Consider the following 26,936-nt stretch of genomic DNA (forward strand, 5'->3'; position numbering starts at 1 on the left):
TCAAGATCTCCAAGCTCTCTGTTCTCTTTCACTGAACAACAAGGAAATTGCCTCCAGGCAGAAAGCCTGAGTGATTTTAGGGTTCACCTTGTTTATTGGCCTTCACTTCCCTGGAATCAAGGTCATGCACCATTTTCCAACATCTGAACAGTTATTTCATATATTATGTCAAGTTTTCTAGTTGTTTACACCAAAATGCAGTCTGGGCTCTGTTACTCTTTCAGGGATAGAAGCACAAGTTTTCCCTAATACATATGAAAAAATTAGAAATCAAACTGTAAATATTGCTAGACCTTAAAATCATACAAACTCTAGTCTTTGTGAAAATAAAACTATATTCTCACAGAGCAGGTCAAAATTTATCCCACTATCTTAGAATTACATAAATAAAAATGACAGTATATTTTCAGAAAATGTGAGTTTTTCTTTTTTTCTTCTACTTTCAGAAAACTTTAGAAAGTAGAATCAAATTAAGTCTTAAAAAAAAAAAAAAAAAAGACTCCCCACAACCTCAAAATAAGTGTGGGAAATTTACATTCCAAATAATAATTTTTTAAGTGAGGTGAGAAAAATTGAGTAAATGAATACCGCTTTATTTTAATTGGCATAAAAGTACAGTAAAAGCCATCACAAAATACTGTATCTCCCTTTAGTCAGCTTTGTCTCTTTCTCTTACTATAAAAATAATGCTACTAATTCAACAAATTCAAAAGGTGGTAATGCTAAACAAATTGATTTTTGCAGAATGAATAGTGAGGGTAGATCTTGTGATTAGCTGGTACTTGGAAAGTATTTCAAATCAGGTTTTATATGACTGAATAAATGAATCAATAAATGATTAGCTTACCTCTTTAATAAATAATAAAAATGGAGCTGCTTAAATAGAGTTATACTTCATGATTTCTTCTTTGTTCTGCCATCAAGGATGTGTACTTTTGGCATACACGTCTGTAATATTTGGTTTGCCTTTTTTTTTTTTAATTTAATTTTTTTAAAGAGAGATTGGGGAGGGTATTGGGAGGGTCAGAGGGGGAAAGAGAGAGAATCTTAAGTGGGCTCCATGCCCAGAACAGAGCTCAATGGGGGGCTCTTTCCCTAACCCTGAGATCATGATCTGAGCCGAAATCAAGAGTCAGATGCTTTAACTGACTGAGCCACCCAGGAGCCCTTGACTTGTCTTTTCCAACTCTCAGTCACCCCTCTAGACTGAGGTTTTATCATCTTACACCTGAATTCTTGTCCCTGTCTCCTAATCATACAACATTGCTCTAATTTCTTTTTGCACTAGAGTGACATGCACACAGCTGCCAAGATCACCCAAATAGCCCATGGCTCCTCAAAAGAAGGGACCAAGCTGACTTTCACTGTTTTCAGATTTAGTCATCAAGGGACAAATAGGTATCAAAAACACGCAGTGGTGGCCAATGGATGGGTATTGAATAAATCTTTTTAAAGAAAAAACACAATTAAACCACTTAAAGAATTTTAGTGCCTCCCTGCCCCTATACCTTTGCAATATAAGCTCTTCAGACAGGCATTCACTTAGTCCCTGGTCCTTGTTTCTGCACCAAAATTGTCTGTTATTAATTTCTTATATAAGTCTGCTGAATGAGGACAGAGCCTCTGTCCCAGCCCCTCATTGTGTCTTCATTAATGTCCACATAACTGTCTGATTTGTTTTGGAGGAAGGTTTCAAGTACAGTAGAGACATCATTGAATTTGTGTTTCACCTGACTTGCTTTCTACAAGGAGTATTCTGGCTGCTATTGAAGAATAGAGTTTAAAGACAGAGAAAAAAGAAGGAAGGGGTGTGCGTGTGTGTGTGTTTGTGTGGGTGGGTGTGTGTGTCTGTGGGTGTGTGTGTCTGTGTGTGTGCGCACACGCATGCTTCTGCGCCTTTTATATGTGTGTTTTAATCCATGGCTCTCACATGGAATCAACATAGTAAACAAATAAATATGTTTTAATGAAAGAAAGAATATTACCTTCCATTTAGAATGTCATCTCTTCTCCATCAGTCCATTGTGTCACTACTTTCAAGGGCAGATACATCACAAGCTCCAGACAGTATCTTGGAGCAGTAAATCCTTTCAAACATTGCCTTATTTCTAATTCTCTAGTAGCTAAAATACAATTGATATTTTATTACTCCAAGCTAGATTTCATCCTCTAATTTTTTCATATCTATATAATAGATATGTTTCATCCAGATACAGTTCTTTTTAATTCCTGTTATTGTCTCTGATTTATATCCAAATCTTCCCAATAGCATATTATTGATTATTTTTATATTTTCTGTATCTTTATATGAGTCATGGTTACTGATATTTCTTTTGCATGTATAGCAGCCCCTCCTGATCCACGGTCAGTCTTTGTTCAGAAGCATACAATCCTCCTGACATATTATCAGGAGGTCAATAGCAGCCTAACAATTTATCACAGTGCCGACATCATTCACCTTACTTCATCTCATCACGTTTTATCATCTCATCATTTTATCATCTCAAATCATCCCAGAAAGAAGGCTAAGTACAGTATAGTAAGATATTTTGAAAAAGATAGAGAGAGACCACATTCACAAAACTTTTATTACAGGTTATTGTTATAATTTTTTTAATGTTTTAATTTTTTATAAACATATACTGTATTTTTAGCCCCAGGGGTACAGGTCTGTGAATCGCCAGGTTTACACTTTTCACAGCACTCACCCTAGCACAAAATTGTTATAATTATTATGTGTCATTATCAGTTACTGCAATTAATCTTTTATTTATAAATTTTATTTATAAATTAAACTTTATCATAGGTATGTAGATCTAGGAGAAAACATCGTATATATTAGGTTTAGAACTATCTGTGGTTTTAGGAAGAGGGTGTCTTGGAACATATCCCCCAAATAAGAGGGGACTATTATATTTTTAATTTTTTTTTCAAGATTTTATTTATTTATTTGACAGAGAGAGATCACAAGTAGGCAGAGAGGCAGACAGAGAGGAGGAAGCAGGCTCCTCCTGGATTCCTACCTGGACTGCTGAAGAAACATGAATCCTAGACCCTTTTCTAATAAAAGGGCAGAAAGCCCGATGGGGGGCTCAATCCTAGGATCCTGGGATCATGACCTGAGCCAAAGGCAGAGGCCCTAACCCACTGAGCCACCCAGGCTCCCCAAGAGGGGTCTATTATAGTATATATTCAGTAACTGACTAAAGTATGTTTTCACTTTTGTCACAAGTACTTTTTATGCTATCTTTGAGTCACAATGACAGTTTTGATATTTTACTGAAAGTGCCCTTAAAGGACCAAGGCTTACTAAGGCCCAGAGCCTGCTTTGATTCTTTTTATGTCCTGTGCACACAGAGCTATTCATTATTAGTGAGACCAGGTGAGCTGCTGGTACATACAATGCCATGATTCAATTACATAGACCCTGTAGGAGTCTTAAAGTATTTATGCAAGGAAATCAAGTGTTCATTTTGTGACTAAGTTTCTGAAGTAACTTGAAATGGATTTTTTAAATTAAGGTTTTATTTAGAGAAAGGATATGAGTGCCTGGGTGGTTTGGTTGGTTAAGCATCAGACTCTTGATTTCCGCTCAGGTCATGATCTCAGGGTCGAGAGACAGAGTTCCCTGTAAGGCTCCAGACTCTGTGGGGAGTCTTCTTAAGATTTTCTCCCTCTGCCCCTCCCTCCGCTTCTCCCCCAATATGCATGCATGCTCTCTTTCACATAAATAAATCTTAAAAAAAAAAAAAAAGAAAGAAAATAAATAGCATCTCAAGAGAATGTAATGAAGGAAAGATAACTGTGAATCAGAGGAAACAGAAAAAAATTTTCTTCAGAAGAGAAATGCCCAAAAGACTAAACAGAATGGAGAAGGTGAGTCTACTCTGATGAGGACTGCAGGGGAGTCAGCTGCATGAGAGAAGAGCTAGCGCTGCCCTCTTCTTTCCTATCATGTCCTGTATGTGAGTTGGGGCAACAGTCAACTTGAGTGAGAAGTTTTTCTCCCACTCACTGAGTTCCTCAAAGGAAGTTTAAGTTTCCTTCACATTCACGGAGCTAGTGAAGTACGGAAGCTGAAGGGACTCCATTTTAGAAAAGCTCCATCTCGTTTTTCTACAGGACCCCGATAATCATGTTTCATATTTTACTTCTAAACAAGTCGAGGAAGCTCTGTTCTCCTTTCAAGGGGGAAATAAAGTTAATTGTTCTCTGAATTTTGTTCTAAGCTCCAAATCCCTGATAGCACTTAAGAAAAGCCAGATCCCAAACATGTCCCAGGATATTCGCTTCAAACAAACCTCGGCTGATACTGGCATCAAGACTCAGCTTCCGCTACCTTATGGAATAACCTGTTCACCTGACACCTCGATTGGACTGGATTCCTACCTGGACTGCTGAAGAAACATGAATCCTAGACCCTTTTCTAATATAAACCTCTAACCCCAAACAATGACAAGATTCATTCTCCTTTCCTTTCTGAGTCTCCCAGATACTCTGTCTGCCATTCTCTGCCACTCATGCTATTCAATAAACTCTTCTTTCACTTTCTCTGGCTCCTGGTTTGTTTTATTTTGTTTTGTTTCATGTTTGATTTCTATCCTGTGTGAAGCCAAGGGCCCTCTAGGTTGGTCTTATGGGATCTTCCTCTGGGTCCTCGTAACCATGCTACATCACTGGCATGGTTCTTGGCATATATTAATTACTCAATAATGCAGATGGAAGAAAAGAGAAAAATAATATAGACTATGACATAAACAGAAAAAATGTAAATGAATTCAAAGAGAATGAAAAATTAAAGTGAAGAAAACCTTACAAAAACTAAATAAAAAATGCCAATGAAAAAACTCCCCACACTGTAATTTATTACAAGGAAAATGTAATAAAAATGGTAGAGTAATATAAAATCATCACAAGAGCAGACATATATTGAACCAGGCTATATGCTAGGACCTTTGTACAAAATTACACTAACCCTGCACAACCACTCCAGGGGGTGGAGTTAATTATGTGAGTTCTGCAGGTGAGGAAGTCACTACAGAAGAGATCCATGCCTTGGGCAAATCTCAGTCATGTTATGTTCAGTTACTTTCAAAGCTAGGCTCTTCCCAGTGTAACAATGGCTGCCAGGGTGATGACATGTTGTGCTGAGAACCAAAATTACATCTCAGAGGCTGGTAGATATATACTCAATTAATCAACCTTTGTTTAGTGGTGCTGTGTGCCAGACATGGTGCTATACATGGCATAAATTTTTGAGAAACCCAATTGTTAAGGCTAAGGAGCTCAAAATCTAACGCAATGTGTTAGTGTAGCACCTAGGGGCCACATTTAAAGAGACACTCTCCCTCAGGGTTGTATAAGTATGCACCCTGCACTTGCACAACCTTGAGAGTGAGAAACTCCTTAAATTCTTATACTTCAAGAACTCTTTACTTACAAAAACAAATGGGCCCTGTTTCTGCCACTGCCACTGTCCAATATCATGTGATTAGCAGCAGCACCTAGCAGGACTCATCCCCAGAAATTGGCAAGCTGGGTCTGAAACTAGGGGGATCACCAACAACTTCAGTAAATGTGTGATTAGCATAGCTCTGGTCAACCTATGAGAGGCAAGCATATAAGTATTACTCAAAGTGGCTGTGGATAAATTAATAATTCCAAGAATTTCTCATTATGATTAGTGCTTAAAGAATTTTTTTTCTCATTCAGAGGGTCTATAATAATTTCATGTTTTCACATGCACAATAAGATACCAAAAAAAGGGTGTTTTATCTTCATTTTTTTAAAAAATCATAGCCAATATGTTTTTAGTCACCATAGCAGATCGTATTGTTGTTATGCAATCACAGCCTTCTCAGATAAAAAGAAAAATTTTATATTCTTGTGGGAAATTTATATTCAGATATTGCCATCCTGCAGTGGGATTGAGAAAGTATTATATAATGGACAAAGCATATCATCATTTCACTTGGTTGCCAAAATGGCTGCATTAACTATGAACAGTTTAAGTGGGTAGTTTGCTTTGAATCACAAGAGAAAGAGAAAGTGGAGGTGGATGGGGCCGTTATGGCTGATGATATTATAGCTAACTTCTTAGCTCAGCTCATGGTTGTATGTGAATAATCTTATTTTGAGAAAACACAAGCTGAGGTATTAAGGCATGGAGTTTCCTATTTGCACCTTACTTTCAAATGGCTCAGGTTCAGGGAGAACACTAGGTGGGGAAAAAGAGAGAGGAATAAAGAAATTAAGAGAAGGGTGCGGGGAGAGGAAATATAGTGAAGGATTCATAATTACTGATTGTAGTTGGTGGCTGCATGAGTGGTCAATATAATGTGGTTTTTTTTTTTTCACGTTTGAAAGTGAGGAAAAATGAGGGAAGTACTAACGAGATCAAAATTATGAGGAAATAGGAAGAAAGAGCAAATAGGAAGAAAGATATATCATTACAGATACAGGGAGTTTCCAAAGAGAATTTACAGCTAGTAGGCTTGCGATAACTTCCAAAAATCTCCGAAAGCTTCAGGCAAATGGGCTGGATGGGCTGGGTGGTGGGGAGAGGCCATGACACACCCGTGCAAGCTACACAGTGACCAGGGAATAACGATTGCTTGCACCATGGGAATATTTGTTCAAGGTAGATGTCAGTTTAAAATGATTCTCTTGCCACCAAATTCAAGACAAAATTCCTCTTCCTACTGCCATGGATAGAAGACAGCATATCCAAGCAATTTCAAAGCACACACACTGGAGGAGAATGAAACTATTCCAAATGCTGTGGCCTAACATATGAAAACAAAAATAGCTACAAGTATAAAGAACTGCAGCTACAGCATGACACACTTTGAACTCTGAATTTTGGAGCAATTGCAGATGGAAAAGCTGCACATAAAATAATTTGTCCTGCATTATCCATAATGTAACCTAAAAGAAAATCAGCAGGTGAGCTGATTCAGTGTGAAGGTAGGAAGAGTGCAAGGGGGTGCATCATATGAGTTCTTCCCACCCCACTGTTTTAACCTCCCAATCCCAGGTATTGGGATTAAAGGGAGAGTAGTATCTCCTCAAGTGGTAAATTACCAGGAAATGGTGCTATAGCCTCTCTTTGGTTATTTTATATTTTGATGAAACTTTTGCAATGTTCTCATCATTGCAAAATAAATGGAATGATAACACTTTTCAAAGTTCATCTATCTGATTTCACATAATACAATGTTTCATATTCTATCACATTATCAAAGTTGTTTTACTCCCTGAGGATATTTAATTGTAATATTGGCAGGTGTGTTATGATCTGAAGTACAAACATTATGATAGGCCTATATTTTCTTTTCAACTTTGATACTGGATAGCATGGGCTCAAGACACATCTATTTCCTACAGTTATTTCTGCATGAAGGATTGTTGGCAAATAATATATGTTCTATCATATAAAATTCATCCTTATCACATTTATTTTCTTATCATTTGGAAAGGTAGGGTAGCACTAATTGCTTGATGATTTGGGGTGAAATGGGTGTTCAGTCTTTCAGAGAGATAGCACCCCTTGCAGAATAATGCTGGAATTGGGTTAAATAAGCAACTGTAAATATAGAAAGAGTTCTTTCAAGAACAGGAAAATGTACAGAGGAAGAGAAAAATCATGCTAAAGAGGCTACAGAAAGAATGGTTTAAAAGCAGGCATTAAAGGATGATGATGGGTGGCTAAAATGACAAATATTCTGGAATGTGAGGCTCTCATCCCTAATCTTTGCAGAGTCTTGAAATAAAAGATCTACAACAAAGTGGCTGCTTTTTAATCACTGGCCTATGTTGAAAGGTGATAATGTCAATGTGAAAATTAATATTAGCAATCATATATTGAAAGAAAGATATTACTAGAAACTATAAGCTTCCTACATTGGCAACTTCTCTCAAGGAGTTATACTTAGCTACAGAAAAATCCAAAGACAAACTCCTCTAGCAGCATTACCTAATCATGCTTATGGCATTATTAAATCTAAGGACACATAATTACATTAAAGGTCAATGTAAATGGTTTCTTGATAGACTGTCTGAGTGTTCTTTCATCTTTGAAGACATCTTGAATCACAATGAAAATGAACATGTCCCTTTCAGTTTGATACTGAACAATTCTGTGGTTTGGCCTATTTGCTGATCTAAATGGAATGGTAAACAGAGCGACATGAAAGCTGAAGTTGAGCAAAGGGCTTTAGCAGTTTTCAGTTAAAGAGTCTTCTGAGGTCCACACTGCTAATACCTTTTGAAAGTAAACTTTTATCTTTCCAATAGAAAATGCCAACAAATAGGAAGGAATCAGACTCACCCCTCGAAAGGAAATTAGTTAACTTTATTTCAAAGCCTGTAGTTTGTAAGGTATGTGTACTTGGGCTTTTCTATACGTATGTAAGGTGAATTTTATTATATGACAATATGGAATGTGTGAATGAGGAAACATTTGTGATGTATTCTATTATGTTCACGCAATTCTCCAGAATTCTGTTTTGACTGGCTGGGTGAGAATAGGAGGAATCAGGGCTCTTCATTCCTCATGCCCAAACCCCTAGCCCCAAAACCATCCTCTTAAGTAAAAACCCCAAAGGCAAACTTAAGGGGAGGATAAAAAGAATAAGAGCCAGTGAAAAAAATCTGCAGGATCCTTTTCCTCAACTTCTCTACTGGTTTCTCTGCTTCTATTAAACTCTCCCAAGATCCCTCACTAATATTGCTTCCACAATTCTAGATTCTATTACCTATTAAAGTCGATCTCTATTTATAATTTTATTGTCAACTACTGAGAAAATAAGGCTTAGCAACTGAGACTTGCATTTGGAGGAAATAACATCATATCCTCTAATGACAGGTAGTTGAACAACCTGATGCAGTGCGCTGATGAGAGCTTCAGGCTGGCTCTGGGCCCAGCTTTGGCACTCTCTAGATTGAGAAGGCTTGAGGCAAGTGACTCAGCCTCTATGGGCCTCAGATTTCTCATGGGGGCCATAGTATCAGCTTTAAAAGCATTGTTTTAAGGGATAATTAAAATGATGACTGTAATGCACCTATGGTTGTACTTGCACAAGAGTATGCTTGATAAACATTCATCTCTGACCTCTATTGTCTCCCTTCTTCCTTTCACTGCCTCCCTTCGCTTTCCCGCCCCTTCTCGGCTCTTTCCTATCCTGCACCACACCAACAAAAATCGCTGCACACTTGATACGGGAGACCACCATATGTGCCAGGGCTTTGGTGTTTGCTCACAGATCCATTGTCCACACGTTGTGTGCTGCCTCAGATGTTCTTCCTCAAGTCTGTCTCTTAAGCCCTTGGCCACTGGCTCTTGGGAAGTCCTGGACCCTTCTGCAACCCTTACCTCAGCCTCTATCACTGTTGCCTTATTTCAGGCTCCTCCACCTGTCTGTCTCTCCCTTGATTCCGTCACTGGGTTTCAGAAGAGACTCCATTGTACGCAGAAGTACACTGTACACAGAAACTCAGACCAGACTGCAGGGGACTTACAGAGGCTTTGGTCCCTAACTCTTTCTAATTTGAAAAAGGACCATGGGACAGGACATGGATTCTGGCTTCCCCAGTGGCTGCCTAAAGGGATCAGATGGTGTTACTTCCCAGGAGCAAACTTTGACCAGAGGAGCAGAAAATGGCATGGCACAGGTGCACACATCCTTCTCCCCTCTGCTCCAGTAGACAGTCTGAGCAGCCTGTTCAGAGATCTCTGTGAAGCTGAACAACTAGTTGTATTCAGTGAAGTGGCATCCTGCTCAGTAAAGCATTGCTTCAGTGATGGCGGTGGTGCTGGCGTTTCTCCATGCTCCCACGGCTCCTTTCCCCTTCCCCTTCATTCTTGCATCTCTGAGATTCTACTTCCCAGTAATGCATTAGCACTTAAGCCTTGCTTAGTCGTAAGGTCTCAAGAAACCTGTGAACTACATTGTCCAGGCTTTCTTGCTAATGTCTTCTGGATGGTGTTGACAAAATGCAAGGACCTAACGGGAGACCCAAGAAAAGGAGAGAGGAGAAGCCAAAGTATCCTCTCATGCCCAGTTCAGGGGGCATCTCAGGAGCAGCTGTGACTCCTCCTTGTGTCCCTCTGACCCAGGGTGAAGATGATTCTAGCTTGTTGGTTACCTCTGAGGTGCCCTGGGAATCCTCTTTCACTCCTATAACCAATTTCTTATATTAAATTCCTTGTATCAAACAACCTGGCAAGGGTTCTTTCTTCCTGTCTGAACCCTGACTAATGTAACACACAACCATAAAATGTTTGATCTTATTTAACTGTGTTTATGGAAAGGTTAAAATAAATTTCTGTTTCTGTAATATATATATATATATTATATATATATTTCTAAAAACCAATAACATAAGAAAACTGGACTTTTAGCTACTTTGAGAGAAATTACCATAAGAGAGTTCTGTGGGTTATCATAAAGAGTCAAATCATTTATTTTAGCACTTTAAAGGGCATTTGATATTCAAAATGAATACTCCTTTTCTCAACAGTGTATTTCCCAGTTAATGCAAGGGCAAGTCCTACAATCCCTTCTCTCATTGCCTCTCTCCTTCCTGTCTTTGTAGTGGCTACTGAGGGATCTGGCTCTCTGCATCCTGGGCCTGGTAGGTGGCAAATTGGCGGTGTAAGAATCTAAGTGCTATCATTTGGTAAATGGGATTCAGATTTCATTTGTTTCCATACCTCCCCTGGTGCTTATGGGAAACAAACAAACATTCCACACACACCCCCACCTCCACTCCAGGTGCCATTGAGAACAGGCATATTTTCCTCCTGCAGGGTACAAAATATTTCTAAAATTAGACCCCAAGAGATTTGCATTTATAGCGAGTGCTCTGTAATGGCTCCGCGATGATTTCTGGGATCTTCTTCAATAACAAACACTGCATGGGCGTAATGCAAACGTGTTGCCAGAAATACTTTAGTATCTAGGCATAGAGATGTATGCAGACAGCCTTTCCTCTGAACTCGGGGAGGGAAGGCCTTTCTTCTGGACTGTACAAATCTGAATCCATACGGTATGTGAGGCTCCGTACATGGCCTGCCAGCAATCACAGCAATAGCAGGGAATTGTGAAAGGGGGCTGGAGTTCAGAGAATCTTTAGAATGATTAGTTTTCTCTTGCCAGGGTTGCTTGGTTTGTTTTTCTTACACTCTGAAAAACCCAACTTTTAGTTCCATAAACTGTTTTACAGTGGTTGTGTGCAGCGTCGACAATGCTACCACACAAACTGAAAAGGCCTGAGCCAGACATGTGATCCTTTTTGAGTCACAGAAGTCCATGAGCTCAGGGTTTCTCTTTTGTCCCCATGGTATGACCTCTGTCTCAAATGTCATGTTTCCTCACCATTCAGGAAGGATGACAAACATAGAATCCAGTGGTCTGGCATTTCGTGGAAATAGTCAAGAAGCTACAGGCCTCTGGATTTTAAACCACCAGATAGCCTCACGTGGAAGAATTTCATCAGGACAGGAATCAGAAATGGGATTCCTGGGGAGGATCCGATCACACTGGGGTGGCTGCAAGCATGCTTTCACTGCTGAAACACTTCTGTGCAGAGTGGAAACTCATGGTATCTTCGAGCCTCCTGAACGCCCCCGCACTACTCCAACCTTGCAGGACTGCTTGCCCATATCTTCCCACAATCCAAGGACTAACCCTGGGCTTGGCGGGAGCACAAAGAAGGAGTCCAGCTGAATTGGTTAGAGTCATGACAATACTTAAGTACTTTAAATATCACATCTGCATAGAAGGCACAAGACATCTACAACTAGGGTGAATAAAATGAATATAGCTTTGTGTGTCAACCATACTCCATTTAAAAAAATGAAGATGCAATCAATCAACCCATCAATCAAACAAACTGGGGTGAATGGTCTCAGAAGTCTACTGCTTCCTCAGAGTATCCAGTATCACTGAGAGTTTGAGTTCATCACAATAGCTCTTCAAAAGATGTTGCGGTTTCCAAATCCTCTGCCTTCACGGAGCAGCAGATGTGAGGCTCTTCCAGTTTCTGCACCAGCACTTCCGCACACGACCAGACTGCTCAGTGTACCTGTCAGGGCTTCTCCCTGCAGGGGCGGTCCACGGCTCCCAAGAAGGGCAGTGGTGGTGTGGCTGGAGGGGCCGGCATGGCTGGAGGGGCCAGCACCTCCCACGGTGTCTACTCCAGCCCAGCTGTGCTGGGTGACATTTATGTGACAGCCTGTCTGCTCCCAGAGTTGAATCACAGAAAATTAGTGAGGGGAAAGACCTAGCAGGTCATTTAATCCATCCTCCTGCCAGTTGGCAATCACTGCCCTACACTCCATTTCCTAGTGTATCATCTAGTTTGGTTTTAAATAGCATGAATTCAGGGAGCATTGTTGCCATGTCTTCTTTACTAAGAATTCTCTCTAGATCGCCCAGCCAAAGGCGATGTGTATTTACTCTACTGTTATGCATACAGCTATATCATGGTTACTCACTTGCCCCAGGCTGATGAAAAAAAAAAAAAGCTTCTAAGAATAATTAAGAAGTGAGGACTCTCTCTTGGCTAGAAAATGCCAATTTCAGGAAAAATTTAAAAATGTGGTGGTGAAAAGATAACTGATAAGCAGCTTCTGCAGTAGCTCATTTCAACTTCTTTTATGTTTATTATGCACTTATTTTGTATTGTTCAGCTTCTGCTTTCTTTAACAATAGCTACAACTATGACTAAGCATTATCACTGGTTTTGGTTTCCACATTTACTTGTTTTAATTTTTAATTCAAGTATTTGTCCCCTTGCTTTCTATATTGGATTGAAGATTCTGGCTCATCATTGCAATTCAGATAAGGACTATTCTTAAATATTTGAATGGTTTGCCTATTTCATTTCCTGATCTTTCTCTGTTTTCCCAATTTTAGCTAAACACAATTACAAAAACAGAAAGCTTGACACACCCTTTCTGAGCAGTCTTGTCTAAGAAAAATGTCTGTTTTTCTTTATATAGGCCCATGCAGGTGGTCTCTTCCTGTCCTAGAATACATCTGTGGTCAGCTTACCTTAATTTGACCCTTTAAGCAAGGCTCACTGCACACAGACCGTACCACTCCACTCTTGTTCATTTGGATTTTGTAATCATCGATGTTCAACACGCCTTCGTGCCAGGTTCCTACATGTACGTAGTCATAGCGATTAGCTTCTGTGTACTGAAGATTCATGATATCATACCTACAGAGGAAACAACACATGTGTCTTGGAGAGTATAGGCATGACGCAGAAAATGGAAAAATTCAGTAAACAGACACACCAGAAGGAAGCTAAGAACAAGAATCATCGCACTTCCTAATGCCTGTCAATATTTTATTTCATTTCTAAGGTTTCCTCTGATTTTCCAAAATGTGTTTCATCTACAGTCTGTGTATTGTCTATATCTGCTAAAGAATGTATTACTCCTATACTTTACTCTGTTGATTCTCCCCCCAAATAATCCTATATGTGCTGAGTTGTTTTTCATTTCCTTCAAATCATTACTCACTAATTTATTCTTTGAACGAGTCATGATTCTGGAGAACATTAATTTCTTAACTTGATTACTTTCATTCTAATGTCCTTTTTCACATTCAGTTGTCATTTTCATCACGCTGGATTAAGAGAAGTGAGTTTTACCAAGTCTGGAACCTATTTAAGGTGCTAATAAAGCAAGAAATCTGAGAAACACAGCTTTAATTAACAAGGATGTTGGGGATTTAACATCTTGAGCACTGACATTTAAACTGGTCTCTTCCCTGATTAGGACAAACATTTCTGAATCTAAATAATCGGCGTCAGTTATTCCAGTAATTTCAAATGCTGCAATGCTACACTATGGCAAAATCTACATTTTGAAATGCTCACTGCAGCTGAGTGTGCTCTGGGGGCCAGACCTCATCATTTTTCAGTGTGGACAATGGAGAACATTCTCCAAAGCAATGAAAAGAGCACTGGACTTGACATTAGAATGCGTAAACTAGAATCTTTTTTCTAACATTTTCGCAATAGATTATACTACTTAGGAATATCCCTGAACTCTTAAAGGTCCACGGGGTTCTTGTAGGGATTAATTAACATAAGCCACGTAAAAAAAACGATTTCACAATTGCATATGTAAGGCAATATCACTACATCACTCATATTTATATTACTATGAATGTCCTAAAATACTATGGTTATGTTCATTACCATAAGAAAACTGGAGAACAAAAGCTGTCTCTCTCGCAGTCATTGGAAATCCTCTGGCAATCTTCAATCTTTCCGCCATGTTGCTATTTACTCCAAGTAAGCTGTAACTCATGTGGCAGTTTCCCAAAAATGTATGCCTGACTCCCTCTTACTGCTCTGCAAAATGGGATTCTTTTTGCTGCAGTACCTGCACAGTTCTCACGGTCCTGCACTGAATTTAAGAGGCATGGTTTCGGGCGCCTGGGTGGCTCAGTGGGTTAAGCCGCTGCCTTCGGCTCAGGTCATGATCTCAGGGTCCTGGGATCGAGGCCCGCATCGGGCTCTCTGCTCAGCAGGGAGCCTGCTTCCTCCTCTCTCTCTGCCTGCCTCTCTGCCTGCTTGTGATCTCTCTCTGTCAAATAAATAAATAAAATCTTTAAAAAAAAAAAAAAAAAAAAAAAAAAAAAAAAAAAAGAGGCATGGTTTCTTGCTCTTTGTGCTTGACCGGAAGAAATAGATGGCAACTACCGAACATGTATTCCTCTTCTTCACCTCCCAACCCCCAACACCCTTACCTAATCCATTTTGCAATTCTTTCTCTCTAACCAGATTCAGACTCAGAGTCCTCCTTAGCTCAGCACTCCTGGAAGCTATCATTAATCTCAGCGGGCATCCAAAACCTACTGGCTTTTTCTGGATTAGTTCTTTATCTAGATAACTATTATCCTTTGTTGGCTTTTCTGTCTGTTCTTAACATGCAAATGCATTCTGCCAACCACAGGATGGCTAGCGGCTTCTCCACATCCACATTCTGGCAATTTCTCTAAAGGGAAAGGGGACTCTGGGAGAAGAAAGGAAGTTTCTCCCCTACTTTTCCAGGAGAATGGAACCTACCAGGTGAGAAGGAAAAACCGGCACACCTGGAACGCAGTATTAATCTCTTTGCTGTTCTGACTTTTGGCTGAGAAATAAAGGTTCTCATTCTTCTAGCTGTGGAGCCATCCCAGGATGTTCTGCAGAGTAGCTTTCTGAGGGATACCCAAGTGGCTATTAACCGCGTGCAGATGGCTCCTACACATCTTGAGGATCAGTGATGCTAATCTACATCTCCAAAACTTTGCATGTTCAAGTCATGGTTATAGAACCTATTGTGAATGTTTGGTGAATAATTTCCTTTTTCATTTCCTTTAATTTTTATGTTGTACCCCATATTGTTGTTGACTCTCCTTAAATATTTTCACTGAAGACTTTGGTGCAATGCTGGCTTTATAGTATCTTTTTCCTATAAATCAGTTTGATGAGGAAACAGAAGGCAAGCTGAGGACAAGGTAGAAGCTGACAACCCACAATACCCCTCCCCAAGATGGGATGTATGTGGCATTTCTCAGGCACCACTGCCTGCCCTAAAGCTAAGAAAAAGCAATTAGTTAACCTATAGAGATCACAGTCCTGTAAGACATGAGTCTCTTCCAGTTTACAAACGTTTTAGCAATCTACGAGAACAAAGCATTTCTGTCAATAGCCTAGCTTCCAGAAGGAAATTTAGATACAATTATATGTCCTTATAACCTGCAGCCCATTGACAGATACTTGAAGTGGGCAGAGTGCAATGTTCCTCCTGGAAGCTCCCAACTATCTTATGTTAATGTCTTGCTAGAGGGAAAAACAACCTTAACTTGAAAAAGGCAAGGCCTCTGGTATCCTGTGAATCTTAACATATGAAAATCCTTTCGAAACCTCACTTTCCCTTATAGTCCCCAACCCCATAGTATATAATCAGCTACCCCTCCGCAAAGCCTGGGCAGCAGCTTTTTCTGCCCATGGGTCCTGTCCCCACGCTTTAATAAAACTACCATTTTGCACCAGAGACATTTGAAGAATATTTTTCTTGTCATGGGCTCCATACCTCACCCCACTGAATCTCCCCACTGAATCTCACCTATATTCCAAAACCACATCAAGTTTCCTTTTTAAAAAAGATTTTATTTATTTATTTGACAGAAGGAAACACAGTGAGAGAGGGAATACAAGCAGGGTCAATGGGAGAGGGTAAAGCAGGCTTCCCACTGAGCAGGGAGCCTGATGCCATGGCGGGCCCTGGGATCATGACCTGAGCCAAAGGCAGATGCTTAACCCACTGAGCCACCCAGGCACCCTCACATCAAGTTTTCTAAGTCTTATTTCAATCCTCATTTGCTCTTCAATAGGAGAAATCAGTTCACACTTTATTAGCATTTAGAAACTGAAAAATTCATAACATTTTGGCATGAAAACACGTTTTTAAAAAGCTCCAAAAGCCAGAGGACAAAAATACTGAAAGATACCAAGGGAAAAAACTGAGACACTAAACAGAAGCCTTCCCCTGTGCTATGTGTGTTAATGAACACTGCTCTTTTCTCTTGACCCCAGAGTCCCTCCTCAGCATGTTGGCATTTATTTGGAATATCCTCATGCTGTACATTACAATTGTATAGCATCCTCTTGATGCACTCAGTTTATGTTGCATGATGATTAACTAAAATAATCACAAGAGGGACCAAGAGCATGCATGGTGGTATGAGAGGGCATGCGAGCAGAGGGAGGTGGTTAAAACAGAAGCTGAGCGCAGATTAAGCTGACCAGTTTCAAGCATGAGGAAATGATCCTTGAAAAGGAACCCAGGGGAAAGCTCATAATTTGAACATGTAATTACACGTGGAGGAAAAACAAGCTAAAACTATGTGCCTATATTTTGGATAACTTGCAAATAAAGAGAGCAGGAGGAAACTCGTATGTATGGAGCGTCTAAAAGGCATCTGGTCCTGTAGAGTGCACACTGTGTACATTGCCTTAGAGAATCATGAAGGAAGGTTTCTATTCCAAATCTGACAGTTTAGGGAGCCTAGTTTCCACTGGAACCCAGGATGACAACCATGGGCTTGAAGGAGAGAGTGCTCAGTGTTCTGAATCTCAGGTCCATTTGTTCCTGCTGGTACTGTTTCCCAGAGTGCCCAGCACCCGGAAGATTTCCACATCCCCAGGCCCTAAATTATTCAATCCACCCCACTCACATTTGGATCTACATCTCCTCCTACCTAACTGGCAGCCTGGAAGGAATCGGATAAATTCGTCATTGTCTGAACGTTGTCTGAGCATGGCACACAGAACTTTAAGCTTATATGAAGGAAGAGATATGTTGAGAATTACTTAGGGTCAGATAGTCTCTAACAGTATCTTTGAAATGACATTAAGCAGGCTGCCAGCATCTTTGCCTAATTTTAGGATTAGCTAAAAGGCAGCGTGATGTTGCAAAAAGATTATAAGCGTCAGATTCGGATGGCACTGCCTCTACCAGCGACTCTCTGCATGAATTTAGGTGAGTTTCTTAGTTTCTCTGACACTCAGTTTATCATCTGTAAAAGAGGATAATGATATGCCTATAGCAATGAGGATTAAATGATTTGATGTTCCATTTTAACACAACATATGCTTTCCTAAAATTTCTCATTCCGTAAAATCATATACTGGAAGATAACAGGGCTTATGAGAAGGGAAAAAAAAAAAAAAAAACCAACAAAAAACAACCAAGATTGTGGGCATACTGTATAGCAGCCAAGCTGAGGGCCTTTTTCTTTCCTTTAGCAGACTTTAATCTTTTCCCACGATTCTGATTATCCCTTGCCTAGAAAAATTCATATGAACGAACACAACTGCTCTTTAAACTGACATCATTCTCTATCAGTCACATGTGAGCTAACATATCATAAAAGCAGCTATTGCAGAACAGAGTGTGTATAAAATGACTTGGGGAAAAACATATATATTTGTTAGGTTTCATTTTTCTTTGCTTCCTGATTAATTCTTTGGAAGCCATAGAGAGTTGACAGCAGAAAGAAAACTCTTTTCTTTTTTGTTTCAAGACACATGTTAGCAGAAACATAAGTTAGCCTGAGAAAACAGGATACATGAGGGGGACTTGGTTCTCTTCATATAGCAAGCTTTTACTCTTTTTTAAAGATTCATTTCTTTATTTATTACACACACACACACACACACACACACACCCCGAAAGAGCATGAGCAGGAAGGAGGGGCTGAAGAGGGAGATCCAGTCTCCTTGCTGAGCAGGGAGCCCAATGCAGGACTCAATGCGGGACTCGTTCCCAGGACCCCAGGATCATGACCTGAGCTAAAGGCTGAACATGTAACAAACTGAGTTACCCAGGAGCCCCCTATATTAAGCTCTTATTAAAATATTACACAACCAGCATGGCCTTGGGACCAATCAATCAGAAAGATGCTGATCTGGTGCTGGAACTGCCAGGGAGGAGCCTGCTACTCAGGTATAATTTCTTCCATTTCTTGGGCTTGTAGGAGGTCCCATGTGTTCTGAGGGAAGGACCAGGGTAATAGCTGGATAAGAGGGTGGCACTGGAAGAATACAGGATTGTGGGTGTTCACCAATAAGTTTTCAATGTTTTATAACATAATTTCCATCTAAGATTAGCTCCATCTTTTGACCTTTCTAGTTGTATCTATCCTTATAACACCTGGGAACCATGAAACCAAAGAGACCAGAGTTGCCGTCTGTTCAGCTCAGAGAGGACCATATGGGTATTCAAACACATTATAGAAAAGACTGCTTTACCTTCCCGGAGCATCCCCTTTCTCATCAAACCACACCTCCTCTCCAGACACACCGATGAACGTGGACTTGATGAGGAAGTCCAGGAGTTTGCTGCCGTCGATGGGCTTCATGGCATCACAGAGGCCCACATGGCCTGGGCAGAGGGCGTGGTGCATGTTCTGCAGCCCATGAGCCATGGCGTAGATGGCATTGATGACAAACCCCATCTTACTGTCCTGGACATAGTTTTCTTCTAAGCTTTCATTGCCTGCAACACAAAACAGACTGCTAACAGGGTTGTGATAATGAGATCTAGGAGTGCATGTTTAATCCTCAAATGCTTTTCAGCATTTGGTCTTAGAGGAAGGAAAAGCCAAGTCCACTTGTTCTAGCCTTATACATGTAACTAGTTTTAATTCTATCTACAAATAGTTTATTCAATTTTATTTTCTGAACTCAATAATGGTTTCATAACATATGAAACACACTCCATAGAGGCAAAGATAAAGAACTTTCAAATATTGCAAGGAAATCCTTAAGGAGCAGTGAAAATAACTCATTCTGTCTTGGTTCACAGAGACTTATATTAAAAGTCTCCCTATATCACGGTACTAAAAAAGTGTTTTTTATATCCTCTATGACAATTCATAATCTAAAATAACTCAGTTTGTGTATTACCTAAACCCTGTTATTTTCTTTCGATGATTCCACTAATTTTATGATCTCTATGGCCAAAAAAAAAAAAAAAACAGATTAAAAAAAACTAGGTAATAAGAATCTCTCCTTATATATGGTTGACAGTATACAAATAACTGAATCAGATTTTCTGATTATTAGAAACTCAGGTAAATTGTTTCTTGATGGAAAAGTCATACTACACATTTAATTTTAGCCTTTAACCTTTACCCATGAATTTTTAAAACACTGCAATCATTTCTACCTAAGTCACAGTGACCAAAGTTTCACAATTGCCTAGCAAGTTTCCCAAGAACAGTATAAAGTTAGATATGAGCACCATATCAGAAGTCTAAGCTTTTGGAGTTATGCATGGATAAGAAATTCAGAACCCTAATTTTTCTATACAAATGACATTAGGGCATTTATAATGCAGGGGCCAAAAAGTAACATTAGTAATTATAAAACCAGGGGGCCTGCAATTGCTGATTTTAGGGAAGTCATCCATGGGGACCAGTTGAGCAAACTTTTATAGCATCCCTATTGTGCACGACAGTACTCTGGGGGGCCCCCAGGCCCTTTCCCCCACCACATTGGGGAGGCCAGGTCAGGGGGAGGTAACAGAGCCCAGAATACAAGGATGAGTCAAGCCAGGTGGAGACATCCAATCAGAAAAGCACCTCCCTAACCACCCAAGAATGTGGGCCCTGCCTTTTGGGCGCCAATTCTGACCAGAGTGATAAGCTAGTTCATATAGCTACTATAGGGTGAATTGTAATTTAATTGGCCACCTGCATGTGGCCAGGCTCAACCACATGGCCTTTACTCTATAAAAGTTAGTCTGTGAGGCTGGGAGGGGTTGCCTCTTTTCAAGAGATGGCCCTGGCTGGTCACTTTGATTCTCGATGCTTGGTGTGAAATAAAGCTTGCTTAACCTTCAAAAAAAAGAAATTCAGAACCCAGTTGGATTTGGTTGAAAACAGATAATAGGCTTGAAAAACAAAATAGATTTGAAACACATCACTGGCATAATTCAGAGATTTTGTACCTAGTTCCAGAAAATTACTTCTCTCTTTGGGGGGCTTTCCTTCCACCACCCCTGACCAATAGTGAGGGATCTATGCTATGTATGCTCCAGGTGCTAGAAGCTGGGAAAGGTCATGAGTTCAGCTGTTGATGGGAACTGAGAACAATAGGGGGCTCCTTGAACCCCCAGCCACCTGACCTCTTTGTTCCATCCTAGTAGGCCACTGGACACTAAGTTTCCTGCTACGGAGTAGCAGAGAAATGAGACAAGGTAGGAGTGTTTGGAAGAAATGGTAAAGAGCTTTGACTTTGATGTTGAGCTTAAGATGAAATATAACATTTCTAAAAAATTATTTTTTTAAAGATTTATTTATTTATTTGAGAGAGAGAGTGAGCGCATTATTGGGAGAGGCAGAAGGAGAGGGAAAGAGAATCCTAAGCAGACTCCAAGTTGAGTATGGAGCCTGACGTGGGGCTTAATCTCACAAACTTGAGATCACAACCTGAGCCCAAACCAAGAGACACATGCTTAACTGACTATACCACCCAGTCACCCCTAAAATGTTATATTTTAAACATATTTTTTAAAGATTTTATTTATTTGTCTGTGTGTGTGAGAGACAGAGAGAGAGAGCACAAGCAGAGGGAGAAAAAGGCTCCCCTGCTGAGCAAGCAGCCTGTGCAAGACTTGATCCCAGGACCCTGGTATCATGACCTGAGCAGAAGGCAGATGCTTAATGAGCCACACAGGCGTCCTCACTTATCTTTTTTACATTATAAATTTCATATCATACATAACCAACCCTTATATGTTACAGCTATGTTGTTTTCCTAAAATCTCAATTTTATCTTGGATTTTAAAAAAATATTTTTTCTTCTTATTTGTTTCCATCTCTTACCCACATCTAAACACTACATTGTTAACCTGCTATTATTTCCACTATTAACTATTTTATTTTACAATGCTTCTTTGTTTAAAATTTCTTGATGTTTTGACCAGAGCAAAGAGGGCTTAATACATATATTCTGTAACAAGGCAGGATCCATCACCTATTTGGGGTTAAATATAAATAAATCTATCAGATATTTATTTGTGCTATTGTATCCCTAATACTGTGTGAATGCACAATGCCATGCTAAGGGGTACAAAAAGTTAATAGACTGATTATTTGTGCACAAAGAAGTTTATAGTCTAGTTGAGATTATGGGAGTAAAAAAATAAAGTCTGGGCAACAACTGCCTTTGAAGGATGGCCTTAAAGTCAGCAGGTTGGTTGAAAAGGAGGTCTTCAGTGTCTCTGATGACTTGGAAATCAGAAAAGATCACAGAAGTAGAGTGGAGACAGCACACTGTCCAGTTAACATTTCAGATAAATAAATATTTCTTCATTTCTTAAATATTCCTTAGATCACTACAGTATTTATTGTGATGCTTGATTTTATGAAAGCTAGTTGTCTTCTCCATGGGGTCTCTTATCTACTTTCTGTAGGTGGATGGAGGCTAGTATACCATGTGTATCAGCCTTGACTAATGATCACAGTTACCAGCTTAAAATAATACCCACTTATCATCACATAGTTCTGTAGGTTAGAGGGCTCAGTATAGCTTGGCTCAGTTCTCTCATGTAGCATCTCATAAGAATCTGGAGATGAATCCTTACCAAATTCATGTAAGTTGTTGGCTGAATTCTGTTCTTTGTAGCTGTAGTACTGGGGTCCCTGTCTCTCTGTTACCTGTCAGCCAGCAGTTATTCCTATAAGTTTTCTACATACTTTTTCACACTGTCCATATGGACACTCTGACAAAGAGGAGTAGAGTACTTCTCATGCTTTAAATCTCTCCAACTTATCCTTTTGCCACATTTTTCTGCATCTAAGCTCATGTGGTTTAGATTGGGTCATCTGGATAATCCAGAAAAAATCCCCTTATTTTTTTTTTCTTTTTTTTTTTTTTTAATTTTTATTTTTTATAAACATATATTTTTATCCCCAGGGCATTAAGTGGGTAGGAGAAGAATAAATGAAACAAGATGGGATTGGGAGGGAGACAAACCATAAGTGACTCTTAATCTCACAAAAATCCCCTTATTTTTAAGGGCCTTTAACCTTAATTATCTCTGCAAAGTATCTTTGCCATGTAACATAACATTCAAAGGTTGCAGAGATTTTGACACCTGCAGGGGGCCATTGTGCTTACCACAAAAAGTTAAAAGCTATTACTTTTTATCTATTTTCAGAGCATATTGTCTTCTAAAAAAACATTTTTTTTATTTCATTTGAATGATCTTGGTTACCCCTGCCATCTAATAGGCTTGGAATATGATCTCTCAGAGGAGTAGCTCCTGGCATTTAACAGACACTGATATGCCTCGAATATGTGCTTACTTATTGTGGATTCTCACTTGATATGAGTGACAAGTGTTTCTCCCCATCCCTGTTACAGTTCTCAGTTATAGGATCTATTTTCTAGATTACCAAATAGGGAGAAAAAAAAAAAAAAAAAGGTTTCTCATTGACAGCCATGCTTCACTAAACCTTAATATTTTTCTCTATACATTATTTGGGACAATGGTCAGGAAAGGAATTAGAAATAGATTGTACTACATTTCTTGATAATGTGGGCAAACATAGATGCTAAATCTTCTGGTGTCATGGGTAGAATTCAGCTGGTAGGAGAGACTCTGGTTTCCTGACGAGGACCCGTCCTGTCATTGAGGATGTGTTGCTCCCCAGAAGGGAGTTAAACTCGTCCTCATATGGGTGCAAACAATGGCTGCAATGGCTGTGAATGAATCTGAAGAATCCAAAGACAAAAGCCTAAATCCTGAGGAGCTAATTCTTGTATCCATGTTTTATTACTGGTCATATTTTTTTTAACCGAGTTCAAGAAAATAATCACGGATTCATTCTTTACCTTTCCAGTATTTATTTCCTTCAAGTCTAGAAAGACACACACACATACACACACATACACAGTCTAGAAAGACACATTGTGTCTTTGGTTCCAATGCTCAGATCACCTGTTCTTGTTTTAAAATTTTAGTTCTTCAGACTGATTTTTCTCTTCCTCTCTTTAGCTCACTTCTCCTTCAACCATTTCACTGCTAATTAGGATTTCTAACAAGAATGAACAGAAGTAAAGAAGTGAAATGCACAGGTACATCTGACCCTAATTACTTGTTTGAGGTTTGGGAAACGAGAAGGTGAAAACCAGTGACCAGAAAGTTGGACTCTTTAGTCCTCTTTGCTAAATGCCAGCAACAGTCATCTATAACTGAGTGGCCCTGTTCTCCACCTATGGATTATCTTTAATATAAACATCTGGGCATAATTAGAATCCAAATTATTTTGTAAGCTGATGAAGCTGGACCCAGAAACATTGACTACCTATACATAGCCACGCAACGCCAAATGTCATGTAAATTTTCTCAAACGATGTCTAGAAAGCTGGCCCTATTTTTTCCTGAGTATATATGGAGATTTCAAAGCCAGAATTTGTTACTGAGTTACAGATGCATTAAATAAGAATCAACATAAATAAGCTAAGGCCAGAATGAAAATCTGCTATTCTCTCATACATGCTTCCCACCAGCTTATATCTGGCTGGATGTGGAACAGTCCTAAGGAAAGTGGGTATGCTGTACTGCAGTGGTTTTGTATGCTAGAAAGCACCAATGTGTCATTACCCACATCTTCACATGCTATTAGTGTGCGATGGTTTCATGGTTTCCCACTAATAAATCACCATAAGCTTGAAGCCTTTGTTTTGACAACTGTATTTTCTCTTAGCCCAAGACTATTACATGGTCCTGGTGATATATGACCGTCCCTCATTCTTTCTTGAATTCCTGTATACAGAATTTTTCTTCATTTGAAATGTTTTTCCCTTAGAAATTCAACCAAAATTTAATGAGAAACTTATTCATTATGCAGTCTTATTCTTGTAGGTACTATCTGCCTTCCCTTTCATTGACTGACATTTTGAAGATTAAATCTGAAGCCTCTTGAACTTCATTATAGCTTCATGAATATTATGAGGTTTCAAAACTTGACTGTGGTTTTGAAACTCAGCCAGGAAGTTACCAATGGTGTTAAAATTTGTATTTATGTAATGTCCTTTCTTCCAACTGGTTTAAAGCACCTAGGACATTGTTTTGGTCTATCTCCATGACATGCATGTAAGTTGTTAGGTAGAAGGTCTCACTATCTCTACTTTATAAGGCGGAATCTTAAGGGTCAAGGAAGTGACAGAAAAATACATAAAACATAATTCCCTGGTAGATATATCTAAGTTCTGAATCCCTCTCTGGGAAAGTTGCTTTCACTACTAAGTTTCCTCTTATTTGTATTACATTGTGATAGCTATGCATTCAACCCTCAACTTCTGCTTCAGCATGGTGCCCAACTCCTGTGGTCCATTTGCCCCACCTACTTGATTTTCATCAATAAACTTCTTCTTACTCCAAGCCCTGGAATATCACTATTAATCTTTAAAGTGTGTGAGGCTCTCCCAGGGTACTCTGAGCCTCAACAATGGTGATGCTTTTTTAGTGGATTTATGATACAGCCCAGGAATTTTCATTTTAGCAGATACCTTGAAAGGGTCCAATGCTGATAGTAGTTGAGAAAAGTGCCCCACAATCAAATCTGATGTGGAGTGGAAAAGTTGGAAAGGTTTATAGAATCTTGAGTCTATTAACTAGGGTGTAGTAGATTCCAGGCCACAAATCTTATCTAGCTTGAGTTCCCAAGAAGTAAAACCTAAGGCAAAGATTCTTTTGCTACTGATTTATTGAGTTGTGTTCTCATGAGGAAGAAAGGGAGGGAATCAGGGTAAGGCTGAGTAATAAGCTAGCTATTTCTCAGCTGGAGAAAAGATCCCACAAGTATGCTCTGGAATACAGATTGACCACAGAATTAGCAAGAGAACCAGTTTTTGAACTTTAGAGTCAGTCAGTCATTTTGCCAAGAGCCTCTGGGGGACAGAAGTGGTGAGGGAGGTGCAGCCTTCCTGGTGAGGAATTTCCAGGTTGTGTGAGAGCAATTCTCCATAGAAGGGTTTAGCTGGGAGTTGTTATCAACATATCAGGGCTATGAGTATTCTGGCTGGGAAAGGTGTTCTGGGAAATAGTATCTGCTACATCCCTCAACTCAACAAGAATCATCTTTATTCCTCCTATTCTTGAGCTCTTGGCTTTATCATTTGCTCAGTCCAACACTTAACTCCCTATATTTCTGTCTGAGAACCTTCCCTAGCAGCTTCTGTGGTAAGTTTAAGTTCACCTATCTTCCTCAGGACCTCATGAGTGTCACTGAGTTAGAATAAGACCCTGAGCTTATGCCTGTTGAAAACAGTCACTGAGGGCTAGGCAACCATCTAGAAAATAAGGCCTAAGAAGGAGTGATGGTGCCAGAAAGAAGCCTGAGCCTTCTGTACTGAAAGCCTGCCGGGACTCCCTTTAGCTTATTACTTTGTCTAAAACTCTCTGACTGGCTATTTAAAGTTCAATAAATGGTAACTAGTATTATTGGTATCTTTATTAGCCAGGTTATTATAAAGGCTTGGGCTTTTTTTTTTTTTTTTGTAATATTTTATTTATTTATTTATTTGACAGACAGAGATCACAAGTAGGCAGAGAAGCAGGCAGAGAAAGAGGAGGAAGCAGGCTCCCTGCTGAGCATCCTGGGACCATGACCTGAGCCGAAGGCAGGAGCTTTAACCCACTGAGCCACCCAGGTGCCCCAAGGCTTGGGTTTTTACTGTTTCCTCCATACTGTGTATTTGTACCTCTGTCAATATTGCTATGCAGGAAGCCTCCTCTTCTTTCTTTCTTTACTCAGTGTCTTACACCTGCTTAACAGCAGTCTGTATCCAATCTCCTGCATGAAGCCTGCCTAGAATTTTACAGTGATTGATTCCTTTTCTAAATTCTCATCCTTAGAGTTGAGTCACACAAAATTTGACTCTTTAAAATATACAAACAGCACGGAGTCCAACATATGTAATGCATATGGAATGTGTACCATAGACGGCTGAGTGATTTTCAAACTGAGAATATAGTCACTACGGTATTAAATTCTTATTCTGTTAAATAAATACATAAGCTTGCATTATCATTAAAATTTTATTTTTTAAAAGATATTATAAATTCCTATTATTCCAGGTACTAAGATCTTCCTTCCCTCAGATAATTGGGTGGATATGAGCCTTGAACAGCTCTCCTCCTACAATCCTCAGTTCACAAGCTTAAAATGGAACAGAACTTTGGTTCTATCTTTTAAGAGATTTGAAACACTTTCTCACTTACTGCTTCAGACTGAAATAATTGCCTGAACTTCCCAACCTTCATTTTTCCCATTTATACACAGTTTATTTTATTTCTACAGATGTTAAGTACTCCTAATTTGACTAATTGTATTAAACAGACACTTCAT

General features: G+C 39.5%; 1 protein-coding gene across 4 annotated transcripts in view; it reads right to left on the bottom strand.

Annotated features, from left to right (window-relative positions):
• GRM1 (glutamate metabotropic receptor 1) overlaps window positions 1–26,936 on the bottom strand; it is a 413,465-nt gene that overhangs the window by 53,026 nt on the left and 333,503 nt on the right. For all 4 annotated transcript variants that reach the window (XM_082730357.1, XM_082730358.1, XM_082730360.1 and 1 more), the window contains exons 4-5: window positions 18,823–19,069; window positions 13,059–13,227 (exon numbers count right to left, since the gene is read on the bottom strand). In XM_082730357.1, the coding sequence (XP_082586483.1) occupies window positions 13,059–13,227; window positions 18,823–19,069 (416 nt within the window). The remainder of the gene's footprint in view (window positions 1–13,058; window positions 13,228–18,822; window positions 19,070–26,936) is intronic.

This window comes from Mustela nivalis (genome assembly GCF_964662115.1).
Source record: "Mustela nivalis genome assembly, chromosome: 5".
In the NCBI taxonomy this organism is placed as follows: domain Eukaryota; kingdom Metazoa; phylum Chordata; class Mammalia; order Carnivora; family Mustelidae; genus Mustela; species Mustela nivalis.